Source organism: Watersipora subatra, chromosome 2 (assembly GCF_963576615.1).
Source record: "Watersipora subatra chromosome 2, tzWatSuba1.1, whole genome shotgun sequence".
In the NCBI taxonomy this organism is placed as follows: Eukaryota; Metazoa; Bryozoa; class Gymnolaemata; order Cheilostomatida; family Watersiporidae; genus Watersipora; species Watersipora subatra.
The window spans coordinates 51995254-52013542 of NC_088709.1; the positions used below are offsets into that span (position 1 = coordinate 51995254).

The 18289-nt window shown below is 31.7% G+C and overlaps 1 protein-coding gene across 1 annotated transcript; it reads left to right on the plus strand.

Moving 5' to 3' along the window:
- The first annotated feature begins 436 nt into the window (after positions 1–436).
- Positions 437–17895, plus strand: LOC137388316 (uncharacterized). The gene is made up of 6 exons (XM_068074803.1): positions 437–462; positions 1483–1635; positions 3567–3608; positions 4327–4479; positions 14199–14348; positions 17835–17895. The coding sequence occupies exons 1-6, from the start codon at positions 437–439 to the stop codon at positions 17893–17895; spliced, it is 585 nt and encodes a 194-aa protein (XP_067930904.1).
- The last annotated feature ends 394 nt before the right edge of the window (positions 17896–18289 follow it).

The following is an 18289-nucleotide window of genomic DNA, read 5'->3' on the forward strand; positions in this document are numbered from 1 at the left end:
GTTTTTTTCTACCATCTGCCAAAAAAAATTTTGCACTTTAATTATGTTCGCTTTTGAAACTTCGATACATAGCTGAGAAGTTTTTTGGAAAGTAATCAACAAAAAGGGAGTATTTAATTACACATACATGGGTAATGTCTGAAGTTTGGCAAAATTTTGTTACCTAAGAGAAGGTAGAAACTGTTCTACTATATTTCTTGTTAGGTAAACTCAAAAATAAACAGGTACTGTGGACTTTTTTGTTTAGAGTAGATAATTAGTTGAATCATATTTTAAGTTGTCCATCTTATTCATAAGATCATATTTTAGGTTGGAAAAACTGGTACAGCTGAAGGTTCTAAAGATCTCTGGCTCGAGCATTTCTCCTAACCATCTAGTATCTGTACCTGAAGTAGTGACCAAACTGACTTCATTAGAAGAACTGAGCTTGTCATGCATGAATATCTCTCAGCTCCCAGACCGGTAAGAAATAAGAGCTTTACTACTAGTAAACAACCTACTTGATAATAATAAAGTGTTGTTAAGCTATGAAAATACTAAGTAGAATTTTGTTCCGGTCTTTTTTGAACTATGTCTAAGTTTTAACAATCTGATTGTTATTTGCTAGTTCCTTTACCACTCAAATTTCATGAAAAAATAATATGCATATACTGAAAGTCATAAAACCCCTCAGTGATTTTATCAAACACAAGTTCTAACAGTCATTTCTAATAGCACCATGTGAAATACACATTGTTCACTTCCAGGAATTAGGGTGTCAGAGTGACCTAGTGGTAATATAGCGTCTTTGACTGTCAAACATGGTGGTTCGAGCCCTGCATAAGGCCGATCTGACAAAAAGTTCTCAGCAAGCTTTCAACCCTAAGTTGCTGGGTCTTTCAGATCTAGACCATAACTTCGAAGCCCTGTGTACCACATTGAAAACATGGACACATTAAAGATTCACCTCTGTCCTTTTCCCACTGGGCAAGTGAAATGGCTATCTTGTTCTTTCAGACTGGTTGTGTTGCAAAATGCATTATTTTGGGTTAATCTAACATTTCCAGACAAAGTCCTTGTTAATTGTTAGGACCACCCAAGGTAGCTTATGAAAACTAGTCCTGGCGGTGTGTTTCTCTATTGGAGAACATGAGAACTCTACCAAGCGTTGTCACTACAGGAATGAAGCATGCCATTATTTTTACTTTCAGGGGTAAAGACGCTTTTTATTCATATTCCTCACACAATTTCCGCTTAGTGTAGCTGGTTTGGTCTATTATTTTTTTAAACTTTAAACATTAATATTCCTATTTTAAAGTGTGATATTACTGTTTGAGTTAAAATGTTCATTTGATTGTTTAGATAACGTCACTAACAATAATAACAATATATTCCATCATATTGTTGTTGAGTGACATAATCACATTCTCACTGCTATTTATAGAGTTTAACTGTCACATGGCAGACATAATATAGATCTCTCTTCATATCATCATATTTTAGGTTTGATAAACTACAAAAGCTAAAGGCTCTGAGGATCACTGGTAACCTTTTGATTTCTGGCCCGCTTCAATCTGTTCCTGAGGTTGTAACCAATTTGCCTTCATTGGAAAAACTAGACTTGTCATACAACAAGATCAATCAACTCCCAGATAGGTAAGAAATAAGAACTTTACTACCAGTAGAGATCTTACCTGATAATAATAAAGTGTTGTTGGAGTTGAGTACAAATATTTGTTATGTTTTAAGACTCTTAAATATGTGGTTGCGTCAAATTTAAGTTGATCTTAAAAGAAAGCATTTTTTTTCCATCAGTTGATATGCTGTTTGTTGTGTTACGCGATCACATTGCCAAGATATTTGAAGATTAAAACGGAAAAAATCTGATCGCCGTAAAAACGCTCAGGCCACAGAAACGTGCCCAGACTCGCCCAAAATGATGTCACGCGTTAGGCAACCTGTCTCTATCTCTCGTATTCACATCGGCTATTTGCGATAAAAGTCTAGTCTTACGCGGCTCTATTGGCATATATCTTATTTTGTACTTGCTCATGTTGGCTAGAATAAAATTTTAAATCCTGCTACAGATGCATTATTATGAATGTTTTAAAGGCCTCTAATAATGAAAATTGAATATTTGTTCTTCTCACTTTCTCCAAATGCTGTGTAAACATTTGGGTACCGACTACCAATTCTACCGGTCTACGGTAATTCTGTCAAGTCAACTATGTATTGTAGAACGAGGTCTTTGTATCAGCACAGTTCTGCAGCTACCCATACTAACGATATACAGCCTCCCATAAGTCCCGCCCACATTATGTCTGTGGCCGATCCTTGGGGCGGGGCTGTATATCATTGCCTACACCGTCTACGTACTAGTTTCTTACTAGTAGTATCCTTACCGAATACTACCAAAGTGAAATAAGCAAGCCACATATTGAAAAGAATATAGATAGGGATAGAGTTTTAAAGATGAGATGTCTGCTGCGAACTGGATTTGAACTCACATTCTCCAGTTCTGCGGACATCCATATACCATATCCAATTCACTACAATATTCTGCAAATCATGTTTTGCATTATCTTCAACAATATTATTTTATTATATAATTTTTACAAGCAAAAATATTTCCACCTCGGCGTAAAGCTTTTATTAAAAATATTCATCAAGTCGTGGCCACTCACATAGCATTAGCTGATACAATAAGACAAATTCATCTACTGCAACAAACTCAAACAAAACATAATGGATTATGCAGCACACATTCAAGTTTCTCTTTCCCCTCTGTGACAGTTTCCACACTGACAAAGCTTCTTCGGCTGGTGGGACAACATAAACATTCTGTAATCAGTAAAACAAATGCAAAAAATATATGTCATTCATAGATATGTCATTCTAAAGTGTATCTATTGACAGCTTCTAAATTAGGAGTTAAATAGATTGCGAGTGTAGTTTTAAAAACGAATAAAGAGTTTGACAAAGGCACAAGTACACCAACCCAACGATTTGAAGCATTGGTTCTGGAAGTTAAAGATTTGCATTTATCAATCGATTTTCTTCACTTTCTACAAGTGAAAAGTGAACATCTAATGTCAAATCGTAAATCTAATTTACTAGATATAGATGCCACAAAAAATTTGAAGTGAATGTAGCTAGGTGAACTGATAAAAAAATATAAAACGATGATTAGTGATAGCAAAATGTTATAATTTTATTAATCAGTGCATGGAATTAGTATTAGTACAGTTCATTTACCTCCATTCTGTCTTCCTCTGCAGCAAAACGCTGCTGACGCCTGTCAGCTTTGACCATAGGCTGTCTACTCCAATCTTTTACTAAAAGTTGCTCAGATAACTCTGAGTCGCAGTCGCTCAAACTTGAAGCCATTTTAAAACTATGTATAACTTAGTAATTGTTGAAACGCGTTGAAACAGTAACGATGAGAATTCTCTAACGATGAGAATCTTCGAGATCACAGACAACGCTTTTGACAAGTGATAAAATTTATTACGGCCTATATAAAAATTTCGTGCTCATGATTGGCTAACGAAGCAACCTCATATTTATCGCTAGTGGTTTCGTTTCAGATATCTTGCTTGTGATGTCACGAAACAGGCACCCGCTGGGATGTGAGCTTTTTAAAAGAGGGCCTCATTCAAACGCAAATATCTCTGGACAGGGTTGGTCTAAAAAGACAAAAATGGCATCAAATAGTAGCTGATGTTTTAGCGTTTTATGGGTCTTAATTTCATTAAATTGAATTTTTTGACGCAACCACATCTTTAAGGTTGAACAGAGCAAAATGCAATGAAGTATTTTCACTAGTGAGTCATGCAGATTTATTAATGAAAACTCTAAGTGAAGCTTTGCTACTGTCTATTATGTACTACATTAAAATGTTAACAATCTGATTGGTGTTTGCTAGTCCTTTTACCACTCAAATTTCATAAAGATTAATATGCATATACTGAAAGTCATAAAACCTCTCAGTGGTTTTATCAAACGCAAGCTCTAATAATCTTTTTTAATGACAACATGTGAAATACATGTTGTTTACCTACAGGACATTTTTCTTCATAGTTCTCATACAACCTTACTATTGTCGGGTCTGATTTATTATTTTTATAATCTTCAAAGATTAATATTGCTATTTTAAAGTATGGTATTATTGTTGGCGTTAAAATGCTTTTATGTTTTATTGTTTAGACAATGAAACTAACAATAATAACAATATATTCCATTATATTGCTGTTGAGTGACATAATCACATTCTCACCATTAAATATGGAGTTTAACTGTCACATGGCAGACATAATAAGAAGCTCTTTTTCTATCATCTTATTTTAGATTTGACAAACTGCAACAATTGAAGGTTTTGAAGATCACTGGTTCTCTTTTGAAACCTGGTCCACTTCAATCAGTTCCTGAGGTAGTGACCAAACTGACTTCATTAGAAGAACTAGACTTGTCACGCAACCAGATCAACCAGCTCCCAGATGCGTAAGAAATAAGAGCTTCACTTTTAGTAGACAACACACCTGATAATAATAGAATGTTGCTAGATTAGAGTACGATTACTCTAATGTTTTAAGACTCTAAGGTTGAACAGATGAAAATGCTATGAAGCATTTTCATTAGTGAATCGTACTGATTTATTATTAAAAAACCTAAACAAAATTTTGCTACAGTCTATTATGAACTACATCTATAGTTTTGACATCCTGATTGCTATTTGCTAGTTCCTTCACTACTTAATTTTTATAAAAATTAATATGCATGTACTGAAAGTCATAACATCTGTAAGTTATTTCATCAAACACAAGTTCTAATCGTCATTTTAATAACCTGAATAAAGCATTTTAGAATTTCATTTGTTCTCTTTACTAGTATGCTTGCCAGCACTGTGTATTGTGAGAGAATTACATGAATAATCAGCATATAGAGAATTACTGTGTGACATAGTAAGGTACTCAAGTCTTGGAGTGGTTCTGTGCTAGCATTTGAATCTGATGTCATGAGTTCTATTTACACGCAAGACAATATATTTGCCTAATTCCCTTTGCCGAGCTTTGGACAAACGAATGGACACTGTTCTTGCTATAGTAAAAACACTTTATAAAAGAATCAATTGTTCATAGAGTTTCCGTTGCTAATAAATAAAGTGAACCACAAAGTAATTTACTAGTTTAACCCTCTGACTGCCTCATTATTTGTTGCATCAAGTACTATATGGTTTCGCGTTTGTTGCTCAAAAGCTTCGTATTTTGTTTAGGCTCCTGGTCTTTCACTACATGGTTTATTTAGCCTAAATTACCAATACATCATGCATTAAATGCATTTCAACAACAAAAATTGATTAATAGTATAAGTCTTGGGTGACCTTATAGTGAAAAAGATGATACCGAATACAACAAAGCCAGTTTTTTTTAAATAGAAACACAACTTTGAGTTTGAGTTGTAGCTCATAAATTTTAGCCTTTTTATTTTGCTGTTAGAACTGTTAAGACACTGTGAAAGCAGTTTGAACAAGGTAGACTAAATTAATGCAATTATATTATATATATTTTAATATGAATAGAATATAAAAAAAGAAATAAATTTGTATTTATTTTTTCAGCATAAACTTTGTAAAATTAAAGGCAGAATGCTCTGATAAAGAAAGTTTTGAAGTTAAACTAAACGACACTGTAACACTGTTAGACATAAAAACCTGCACTAATCTCATATCTTTTTTTCTATAAACAAACGGTTTCGGATTATCAACTTTGCAAACCATAATCATTTGTCTCTTGTGAGAAAACAACCTTCAATCAAAATATCATTTTCTTTTAGTATGTTATAGATATACATAGATTTATATTGCGTTGAAACTCTAGTTAAAAAGCAATTACTAAGTTTTGAAAGCGTTTATTATTTTGAAAAAGCGTTTGCCACATAGCGATTTGATTGGTGCTATTTTGCTGTTGTCCATTTCTTATACCTTCATATACTTATTAATTAGATACGCTTCCTAACTGTCTAAAACTGCTTCCTGGACAATATCAATATGTTTCTACTCTGAATATATCAGCTGTAATTATCTTATAATTATATTATTGTAAAGGATACTGCCTGTACCCTCAGCTAGAATAAATACACTGAGTGTATCAGCAATGGAAGTATATATTTGTGGAATGTTTGTACAAGTACATGAAGTTAATGTGTGCGCAGAAAAATAAGAACATGTAGAGAGCCTGTCGTTATCTCTGCCTTGTCCGTCTTATCAGGCTCCTAATATAACAACATGACTGGTAGATTAAGCTCTGCCCTCCTCTGCGGTCACAGCTGACCAATCCTTTGTTAACTAGCTGGGTGTACCTGGCTGTCTCATCTACAACCGTAATGAGACTCTGTCTAGTAAACTTGATCATGAAGTTGACTGGGCAGCTGGCCATGATCTTAGTTTTCTGTCATTACATTATGCTCATTCACCGGTCTGTAAGTTTCATAAATTCTGAGCCATTGCAGATTTGCCGAAAAACAGAATTAACACCCAAAGTGTTAATAAATGTATGCTTATCAAATAACTAACTAATCTAAGGTTTTTTAAGCTTTTGGGGCAAACTCAATTGCATTGGTCAGAATGTTTATTGACTGAGTTTATGGTCGGTTTTATTTAAAACTTTACCTCTTTAATTTTGGTAAAAATGCAGGACATAAATATACCATATTTAACATATCTGTCTTGATTTATAGATATGATAACCCGCTTTAATAGGTTTCAAAATAGAACTAATTTCCTCTTTACATGGTTTAATACGGTGTTTAATACGGTGTGGTTTAATATGGTTTAATATTCAGATTGGTACATAGAATTTGATTACTGATGTTGTTGAAAGTTTAAAGATAGTTTAAACTGGAGCATACTTTATAAATTATTATTGTACAATTTATAACCAAGCCTGTCAGACATTATACCAAGGTAAAGCTGTAAGATAGAAGTTTTAAATCTAAAAAGTAAAACATTTTGTTACTCAGAATCAAAGCAAAGATTATGCTATTATTGTTCCCTTTGGTCTATCTTCAATACATTGTGCTAACACTTTGCTGTTTACATATTTTCACTGCTACCCGTGCAAGAGTATTATAGAAAACCTATAAATGCAAGTTATATTTTTGTTTTAGTCAAGCTCACACCTGCAATAATGAAGGTAATTCGTTTATATTGCCCAGTAATACAACATATAATTAAAAGGTTTACTAGTACTAGAACAGCTGGATGACTTTTAAGATTGTAATAATTTTAATATATATTATATATTGCTATTAATATTAATATATCTGATATATATAATAATATTAACATATAATTATATATTCTAAATAGTATCAATGTTAATATTATTAAAGTTAATATATTTGACATATTACTATTATTAACATTATTATTATATATCAAACTGATAGAGAGTTCAGACATAAACTTTAAAGCCTTATGCAATGAAACCCCTAAAACTGTGTTTGTTAGCAATTAACATACAATTAATAGTCTTCTAGGGTTATTTTTCTTTCACTAGACTTAAGCTCTACAAATTTGGATGCACTCTGTAAACATATGTCAATACTAAAAATATGTCAGTATTCCTAAATTGCCCTTTACAAAACTTTGCAACTTCGAAAGTTGTGAGTTGACTTCATAACTGTAACGATTTTAGTTCATGTGTTGATTTACATTTGATACTGCTTGTTAGAAAACCACAAAATAATTTTAGGTTGTACCACTATAAAATTACTTGCATCCATAAACAGTATTCTGGTGTGTCATAAATGTATATAGTTTGTCAAACTAAGTTTTTTAAGCTTTAAAACATTAAAGGAAATCCTTTATATATGGATTCTAGTACCGAAAGGTCTAATGGTGAAGACAAGTTTGTCATCACAATACAGCTAATAATAATATCTAGTCACCATGTTAATGTGATTATCTAAATCTAAAAACTTTCTAACTGATCATAACTTACGTGTAGTCAAAGTCACACTGATAGTTCTTCCTGTCTGATAATTTGCCTTATACTGTTTTTTGAGATGTTCCCTTAAAGAACACAAAGTTTTCTCTTTCTAGGTTTATCTGTTACAATTGGATATTCATCAAAATTTTAAACAGTAGCAGCTATTGTGTAGTACTATCAGGCTGTATCATTTGCAGCGCTCTAATTGGTTAATTGTTGAAAAACACCTGTTATTCCATTTTACTTTGTGGACAACACTGAATTTTTCATTGTTTCCAGTACTCTAAATTGCAATTTTCTATGACTACGCTGTTTTTTCCTCTAAACTTATTGCTACGTTGCATTAGATGTGTTAATGTATAGAGTAAGACAAATAACTCCAAATTTTCTAAATTGTGACAAGATGGATTTCAGTTTGAAGTCTTCAAACACTATGCAAACTGTTACGAAAAAAAAACTTGTGCAAAATGTATTAAAGGAACAGATGGTTAGTGTTATGAGGTGTAAAGTGCTGTACAGTTAAAAAAATCAAATGCCATTTGAACAAATAGGATATGCAGAAAAAAAAAATTCTGCATAACATATTTTATTTTAAAGTTGAAATTTGGTAAAAATTGAATTAGTTTGCACTTGACAGACTTGACAGACTTGACAGACACTTGACAGACTATTCAATCTCACATTTGAGTAAAAAACTATTTTGACAGATTATATTTTGTATCTTCTGCCAGATCAAAGATTTTCCATGGAATTCTAAATTTTATCTACATTTTTATTCTACGGTGAGCCATTGTTAGCTGTCATATTTAAACATATTTCTCATTTGGAAAATGCTATTAACAGCTAAATTAAGTATATTGTTTAGACTAAAACTACATAATGTTGATTTTTATTATATGAACATTTTGAATTAGTTGCATACATATAAAGTCAACTCATTTTACTTCCTGTCAGCTATTTATAAGTACGTATGATGCATCAAAACATATAAAAATTTAAATATATATTGATGACAAAGTTGTTTTATCAACTTTAACATCAAGGCTGGTCTGTTAATAGAGTATTGCAACACAATCCTCTGTAATGTTTATTGGTCCTTGCCTCTTTTTGTAATTTTTCACTGTTACCATTTTATTAGTAATGATTTTAGGCATTATTTTCACTTTTAAAATTTAAGATATAACACATTATATAATAGTATTCAATGACCAGACTACGCGATAGAAAGCTTTTCGTATTATTGTATACATGATAATAGTTTTAATTGGAGCATTTCTAGAATGGTCTATTGTCCAAATTTATTCTTTATGTGAAAATAAACTTTAAATCAGAGTCATATTTTCTTTAAAATACATGCAGATGTGGTCATAAGCCAAACAGCCATTCTATCTAAAACTTGTATAAAGACACAATTTAAAGCACAAAAATTATATAAATCTTTTGCCATATATTTCAATACATTATAGTCTTGGCTTTCGAATGAGCCTATGTTCAATACACAAAGATTAATAGAGCTATGAAAAACAGGGTGTCAAAAGTATGTCCTGCGATCAAAAAACACTTGGTTGTAGTTCCCACCATGTTATGTCATAATTATCATTTAGCCTTATGTCTTCAATTCCTTTTGCTGCCATTGAGGCTGTGCTTTTTTGTGACAATCAGTGCTGTTAAACCTAGAAAGCACTAATAATGAACTAAGATTCTAGATAATCAACAATGCTCGGAATCGTGCGCGCCCGACCAATACAAACACATGTTCTGGGTTAATAAATTATGCTTCAATAAATATACTGCCGTTGATAAAGGTAATGAAATCACATCAATTAAACTGTGAACTGGAATATATGTCAATTGCACTTGCCCGAGATCACACAATGCTTGAAATTAATTAGCCTCAGTCGTGCCCCTCAACATCACTATAAAAAGAGCGCGCTAGTGCATAATATCATCAGAAAAAAACATAGTATGGTGCTTGGAATCTAAGTTATTTATCGTAGCAATAATCTTTTTATGAAGAGCTAATGACACTGATTTCTTTGTCATCTTCATTGGTTCTCTGGAGTTGTCCTGCCTTCGCCTGCCACTAGCGACATTATCGTAGTAGATAAATATAAGCAGTAAGCAATAAAATAGTGGTAAGAGCACACATCGCCGAATATGAAAATTATTACGTCATAATTTTCGAGCCCAAACAATTGAACATTTCTGCGGTAGAGCTCTGGGGAAATCCTATAAACAACAACCAATATCTGTCTCACCATGTCAAACAATTACTAATTTGAAAGCAAAGATATTGAAAAAACTGAATAAGCTGAAACAGTACTTATCTAATTGATGTGCTTTACAAAACTATAAAATCACCAGTACTATTATAAATAACTCAAGTTATTAAAATCTGTGGAACACTGTCTTTATAAAAAATACGATTGGTTTGTTATTTTTAAAGGTTGGCCTCCAACAAAATTCACGCTACAGTTATTTAGTATCAAAAGATTCAGCATGTCTTACTCTGCTGCGTGGTCTGTGCAAAATATGTTGAAATGTCATTACAAGTTCTTGAAAGCTCAAAAATAAACAGTTAATCACAGCCATCACTAAAACCCCGTTGGTTGGAACCCCTTTTCAAAATAGCACGAATGGTACGTAGTTGAACACGATGGCTTCTGTTTACACTTTCATGCAACCTCATTCGTCAAAGTACTTTCATAAATATAATCACACATTCAATAAAAACAATTCTAATTGTTCTTTCATCATCATTGTAATGCTGTCACTTTGACCACTGATATCTCAAAACCTACTGTAAAAATTTGTTTAATTTTTTAACCTTAGCTCGAAGGAGTGCATATAATTCTCTGATAAACATGAGGAACTTGTTGGTCATCTATGATGGCCAAAAAATGCTGTATAAATTGTTCGCGCTATATGGCTTGAAGTGAGGGTCACACGATCAAATTACGACTAGATATATATATATATATATATATATATATATATATATTTACATACTATTATAGTATAATATAATACATAATTGTAGTATAATATATATATATATACATAGATATATACATGTATATATACACGTATATATATATTTATATATATATTTATATATATATATGTATATATAAGAGCAATCTTTATCGTTATAATCAATAGTCATATTTTACAATCTGGTTTCCACAAGATACCACAGCAAGTAAACTAACTAAAAAGCAGAGTACACAAAAAACCAAAATAAAAAAATTATATGTCAACTAAAAAACTAATAAATGGTATTACTAATACAATAATTTTGAAGCTGAAAGCATGTAAAAAACATGTAAAAAGCAAGCTTGAGGATTGATACGAGTATTGTGAAACAAAAAGTGGACAAATCAAAGCTCTGTGAAAATAGTTATGACTATCTATGACAACAAATTTCTAGTTATGAAAATTAAGTATAATATAAAAGTGTTAAAATTGGTAAGGCTAGATGGTGAATGGTATTATTAGTCGAAAGATAATAGGTTTAGTTTGAGTTTTGTTTTAAAAAATTGCAAAGGAAAAACTCATAAATGAGTGTAGAGGTAGTTAAATGAGTTTAGCAGGCCACCTACAACTTTTTGTGGTTTATGGCACTAGATAATTTAAATATGGTCCTGGTTTTGTGATCATGGTTTACGATTTGAAAGCCATTGCTGAGCTGAGATATTTAGGGCAGTGATTGTGGAGTATTGAATGAGCAGTGAGGCAGGTAAAGTACTGTGATAGCTCAAGTAAGAGAAGAACACCAGTAGTGCTTATTATTAAGTTTGTAGGTGGTATGCGATGGTTTTTTTTAGAGTTGCCCCAATTTTAATATTGGTATTGGAGTCGATATGGGTGTAAAGTATCTAAATCGATATCGGCCGATCTTTTCTTAAAAAATCGTAAAGTTCAGATACATGTACTTTTTACAGATCAGATATTTAGCATAAAATTGTATTTTAACCTGCTACACTAATAAAAATCATCAGCTGCAAGTTCTTTACTTTCACCTACTGAATTTTGGGCCTGTCACACAATCTATTTCATGTCTATAGCCTAATAAACATCTACACAGCCGAGGAATATTTTGGCTTTATTCAGGATGTAATCACAAAGTGCGGTATTTCTCAACCACAGTGATATGATTTATTGCTGCCAATCATGAACAAGATAACAATGATGGGAAACAAGAATGTGGACTGTTTTGTTACTAGATGCACGGTATGTTAGTATGTGAACATAGCGTCAAACATGGATAACTCACCCTCGGATAGCTTGAACACATGGCTAACTCAAACTGTTTTGTTTAGTCCATTCCCACATAATGATAAATTGCTTTAGATAACTTGACCTCATCTTTGTTAACTCGAACAGTCTTTTGCCCAACGGCTACCGAAACGGTTGTTATCGCTTTAGAAAATCACTTTATTCCAAGGCATAGAGGTAAACCTCAACTTTTTGTAGTTCATAGGCATTGTTATTACCATCATCGGCAAAATATTTTTGTAAACAAATTTTCTAAAGGTTTGGAGAAATTTGTTTTTTACCAAACATCCGATTAGCGATGGCCTTTCAGAAGCAAGGAAAATTGAGGTAACCTCTGCAAAAACTTCAAGAAAGATCGGCAAAATTGCTTTGGTTAAAACACTAAAAAAATATGTCTTTTTTTCTGAGCATTTCCACAGCAATCAAGTTTTGCCAATTTTAATCTAAAAAACTTCTTGGCAATAACATTACCTCAAACAACAAACCAATCTCAAGTGATAGAAAAATCTCTATTCTTTTTAATAACATATTTTTAAACTTTACCTTAGAAACATTTAATTTGAAACAAGCCATTTATGCTTTTGATTTATATTATAGTTGTATATGTACATGTATCTACTAATAAATACATAGATTTGTGACAGTGCTCTGATAACTTGAGCGCTTTGGTAACTCAAAGACTTTCGCTCGATCCACTAAAGTTTGAGTTACCTTTGTTTTACTGTATACACATGTTTATCTTTTTCCATGATTACAAACAAATAAATACATCAATATTTATCTTTTTTGCATTAGATTTATAGTTGCATAATAAAATTAACAATTATCTGTACAACACAAAAGATCAGAATCAGATCATTTTTCAATAAGAACCGGTATATCAGATCGGTATCTGAATCGGTTGGTGAAATTAGAATTGAGGCATCTCTAGTTTTTATGGAGTATGTTCAGGTCTTTGCATATAAGTCGTAAAGCCCTTTTGTAACATAAATAGTGTGTTGGTATAGTTTACAGGTGTTGTAGGTTAGAACATGTGTCGTCTATATATAAGATAGGAATGAATAAAGTTGTAGTAACGTTATCTGGCAGCACCATATTTTATAAGAGCCAAACTTAAACAAAACTGTAAAGTAGCGAGCATCTATATTTGATACAGGCTTTCTAGTAGAACTCAAAGTGTTTGTAAAATAATGCTATGAGGAGTTTTATATGATGACTTTTATTGGCTTTTTGTTTCATTTGACACCAAACAGATGATATTTTATCTATACGTATTTGAATTAGGTAAATCTCAGTCTGTTTTAATTAGTTCAAAGTGCCAGTATTATTTTTCACCATTGTTATGGTTATCCAAAACTATTGTTTTGCACGGGCGGATAGCTTCCACTATAGAAAATGTTATTAGTATTTGCTAAAAGCTTATGAATTACATGTACATCTAAGTTATATCATCATATTTCAAGTTGGACAAATTACAATGTTAAAGGTTTTGAAAATCATATGAAGGTTTTTTGATCTTCGCTCTCTACAATCTATTCCTGAGGCAGTAGCAAAATAACTTTTTATGGAAGAATTACACATTTCTTATAACAAAATAAAATTTTAAAAACCATAACAATAAATTTCTCATCACAGGGGCAAAAGTTGGAATGTTGTTTTTTAAGTATTTGACTGTAAACATTGATAACAGAATCATTAGTAAGTTCAACTAAAACCAAAATATTAAAAAGTATAAAATTTCTACTTTAAAATTCTCGATGTATGGTATATTTTTACTATTTGAGTCAAAATGCTTGTTTTATTGTTGAAGTAGTGACACTGGCAATAATAACAACAAACTATTTTGTTTTATTCCCATTCGAAATACCAAATCACAATTTTGCATCAATTGCAAAGTTAAATTTTCACACGGCAGACATAAGATGGATGTTTTTTCATATCATCAAATTTTAGGTTTGACAAACTGCAAAGACTAAAGGTTCTGACCATTTCTGGTCCTTATAGACATGGTCTTTTTCAATCAGTTCCTGAGGTAGTGACTAAACTGACTTCATTAGAAGAACTAGACTTGTCAGACAACCAGATCAATCAGCTCCCAGACAGGTAAGAAATAAGATCCTCACATCTAAAGGGCAACACAACTGATACTGATACTCACTATACTTTAAAACTTTTGAGGTTGAACAAAGCCAAAAGCAATAAAGGATTGCTAATAGTACAAAGCCTTTATCTTAGTTGTGGTAACCTTAAGCACTCTGTTCTGTCTATAATTAATAAAAATGGGAGATCTCACACTAGTAAAATCTCATTTCGCTGCAGTTCTGAGCAAGTCACATTCAACTAAATTTTACAAAATTTACAGCTGCACAATTTCTGTTCATCAGACAAAAATTATTTCCTCAACCAGATTACTCATTCTAGTACATCAATAGATTAACATAAAGCAAGTGTAGAAATAACTTGGTTACAAAGCTTTTTTAATTTTGCAAAAAATCAGAAAACTGAAAAAAGTTCTGTTTTCTTGCAAAAACTACTAAACTTTAAGCAAGATATGCGACATTTTTGAAAACCACAACAAATTTCAAATTTAATGATTGCATGAATAAATAATGCTTTTTTGTTGTTTTTAAAGTAAATTAAATCACATCGTCATGTAACCATTTTAACTGCCATAAAAATATTTATGCTACTGAAATAGAACTATAAAATGTTTTCAGACCTCCATTAGTTTTTTCTAATTACTAGAAAAAAGGTTGACAAAGTGCATTTGAATTACCTGGCAACAGCTAATGACAGTGTTCATCAAAGGTCATGCCCTGTGACCCAGTTCTTCCATTATAAATTAAAAGCAAATCTGCAGTAAAACTATCAAAATGCTATCTTTTAAAATAATTCAAGTATTAGACTGTTTTAAATTTTCTCAGTATCAAATTACTGTGTGAATTTAGGCTGGGCAGCATATTAAAAAACAAAAATCTAACATTCTATAATAAAAGAACATGGATACAAACTGTTACATGATTAAAAAATTAATTTGGATACAAAGAAACATAATTAACTTAAAAGAAGTGATTTTTATGTAAATTTGAAAGTTATTCAAGTATATTTTAATTTTAGCACACTAAATTAATTTAATTAATGACTTGGTTGAAACAAAATTATTATTTTTTAACTTTTTGCCTCATATAAATCTTTCATATTTATTTTGATATCCTAATTTAAAACCAGTTCACTTTCAGCATTGCTTAACAACCCTTTGTATAATAATAAGACTTCGCAGAAAGTCTCTGCATGCAAATTGATGAGTTTGCAGCACTCTGAAAGCTTTGATTCATGCAGAGATAAAAATTCACTCAACTCTTACGTTGTTTATAGAAATAGCAGGTAGATGAAATTATAAATTGAAGCTTTTTCAGATAATGCATTTTACACAAATTATTCATTTATTCTCGTTTGTATTCTTCTCCGCTCTTTACGATCTCTTTCTGAGTCGGTGACCTTTCCTTGCAAGTTTAGTTTGGAACAAAGTTTGGAACTCTTGGCTCTATGCATACTATTTATTTTTTAAACATTTTGGCTTTACAACATGCTTTCCAAACTAAAAAAAATTTTGATACATTATGATATTCTGTAAATGGATATATAAAAATGTATTTTATGAAAATGTGCTGAAACAAAAAAGTTGCAATAACAGATGAGAATCATGAGTCATGATTGAGAACCAATAAGCAACTAGAAGAAATCAACAATCAACAATTATGCTTACAAACCAGCTGACATATACACTCACTACATAAAAAATCAGTGAAATTACTACAGCACGGCACGGCAAAGTTTGGCTATTTTATTCTAGCCATAAGCTATTTATTGAAGTATTCATACATATAATTTCTTCGAAGAAAACCTAAAAATATTTTCTTGAAAAATTTTAAGAAAACCTTAAATATTTGTTGTACTTGCATTAGTAGTAAGAGATAATATAGTTAATATAGTAAATAATATTTCATTTTAACTTCTCACTTGAAACATCTAAACAGTGCTAATCTAGGTCAAAGTATTTATGGTTTGCTTTGAATTTCTACTGCTCGAAATTATTGAATGCTCAGTTAATATATTTCTAAATATAGCAACAAGTTAACAATAAACTGGGGTCCTCTAGAATATTGTGTCTTTTAAAATGTTGATATACGACAATTCAGCAAACACGGTAAATTTTTAATGGTATTTATGTAACCAAGAAAGTATACAGTTTCAGATTAAAAAGAAAAAAATTCTTATAGGTAAAGGTACAAAATGAGCAATGAGTTTGTTATTTTACAATGGTAGAAACAACCATTTAAACAGACTTAATGTGAGTAGATTGGGCTATTTTAGTAGCTAATTATGCAGCTATAGAACTTCTTTAGCATGCCTGATTTCTAGCTAATTTTTCTAGTTGTGCCTTGTTCTGTTGCTTGACTAACTTCTAACCATGTCTTCTCTCGTAGTTGGTTTTTTGTCTAAAAGTTAAACAATGTAAAATTAAACGACAGGTCACGAGTTTGGGCAGTAGAAAATTGTAACGTAAAATGATTACTAAAATAAATTGTTTTTATTTTAGATTTATCATGTAACTTTGTGTATTGCTATACAGTTTTCCTAAAAGATCCACTATGTTCTAATTTCAGTGTTTCTCTAATTTCTGTCTAATATTTACCTTTCACAGAAGCATTTATGTGGTCAGAATTGGTGGGATCAAACAAAAGTCAGATTGTCTCTGTAATAAACACTTTTACATAAAGGGTTTTATTGCCAAGTTGCAGTTGACTGTTTTTCTGTATTTAATTACCAATCAACCAAAACATTCTTAAAGCTTAGTGAGTTTTGTAGTAGTTTTGTACAGTTTTAATAAAAATAGGATGAGTTAAAATGGAGACCGACACTGTTACCCAGGTGATATTACCTAGAAATCATAAGAAACAGTTTACGATTCCAAGCAGTCTGACACTGTCTAGTTAATAAACTCACTTGTGTGCGTTGTTGAGCACTCCATTTAATGAACTTAGTGATATTAAATACAACCCGCCGTGACAGGTTATGTTATTTTCAATACACTTGAGGTCAGATCACAAAAAATCTTTTTTTGCCTAATGTAATAGAAAAATTTCTCGCCTTTTCAAAACTGTTTTCTGAATTGAAATCAAAGCAATTTAAACACACTACAAACTGAGAAATTAGTGGTTGATATTGATGGAATGAATTTTAAACAGTATTATTTTTTGACGCTTGGAAGGTCATAGCAACCCAACACTACAAACATTAAACTTTCATGAATGTTGAGATCTATAGGGAAAAGAACATGGTGAACAATATGAAATAGATCCCGATAGCATCAGATGAACTCAAATACATAAAACAGTGAGGTCAAGGTAACCAGTCATGCCGTTGAAAAGTACACATTGATATACAGTGTATTAACTACTACCAAATTGTGTTGCATAATGAACTGGTTGTTTTGGGCATACCATTGATGCAAATGTATCAGTGTTAGATTAATTACCTAATCCACTCATAAAACCTTTACTGAGATGAACGAGTTAACGTCTTTAGGATAGACGATTCAGGGCCTCTGAGCTCGGGAAGACAATTTGAGATCAATATTACCGGTTAGGTAGGTAAAGTAGGTTCAAGTTAAATTTGATTAAAATATTACCAAAATACCATGAACATGATAATAAAATATAAATTAAAAATAAACTAATAGCCCTGCTGCTACTGTCTATGATTGACGCTTAAGTTTCCATATAGGAGCGGTAGAGCTAGCCTTAGTAGACTTTTTAGTAGTCCTTTTAGATTCTGCAGTCATTGCAGCAGACATATTGAGCTGTGATGGCTGTTGAATAGGTGCTGGGCATACAATGTCTCTTTAGCTTTCACCACAGAACTCTCTGATTTCTTTGAAAAGATATTGCTGACATTCAACACTCAGACCAGGTGGCAGTATTATTTTAGGATGCCCTAACCTGGCTGACTCTGCAAAAATAGGCTGTATATCTTTTTTCTCC

Coding starts and splice junctions, on each gene's coding strand:
- LOC137388316 (XM_068074803.1), top strand. CDS start 437: ATGAATATCTCTCAGCTCCCAGACCG. Junction 463..1,482: donor ATCTCTCAGCTCCCAGACCG/GTAAGAAATAAG, acceptor ATCATATTTTAG/GTTTGATAAACTACAAAAGC. Junction 3,609..4,326: donor AAACAGGCACCCGCTGGGAT/GTGAGCTTTTTA, acceptor ATCTTATTTTAG/ATTTGACAAACTGCAACAAT.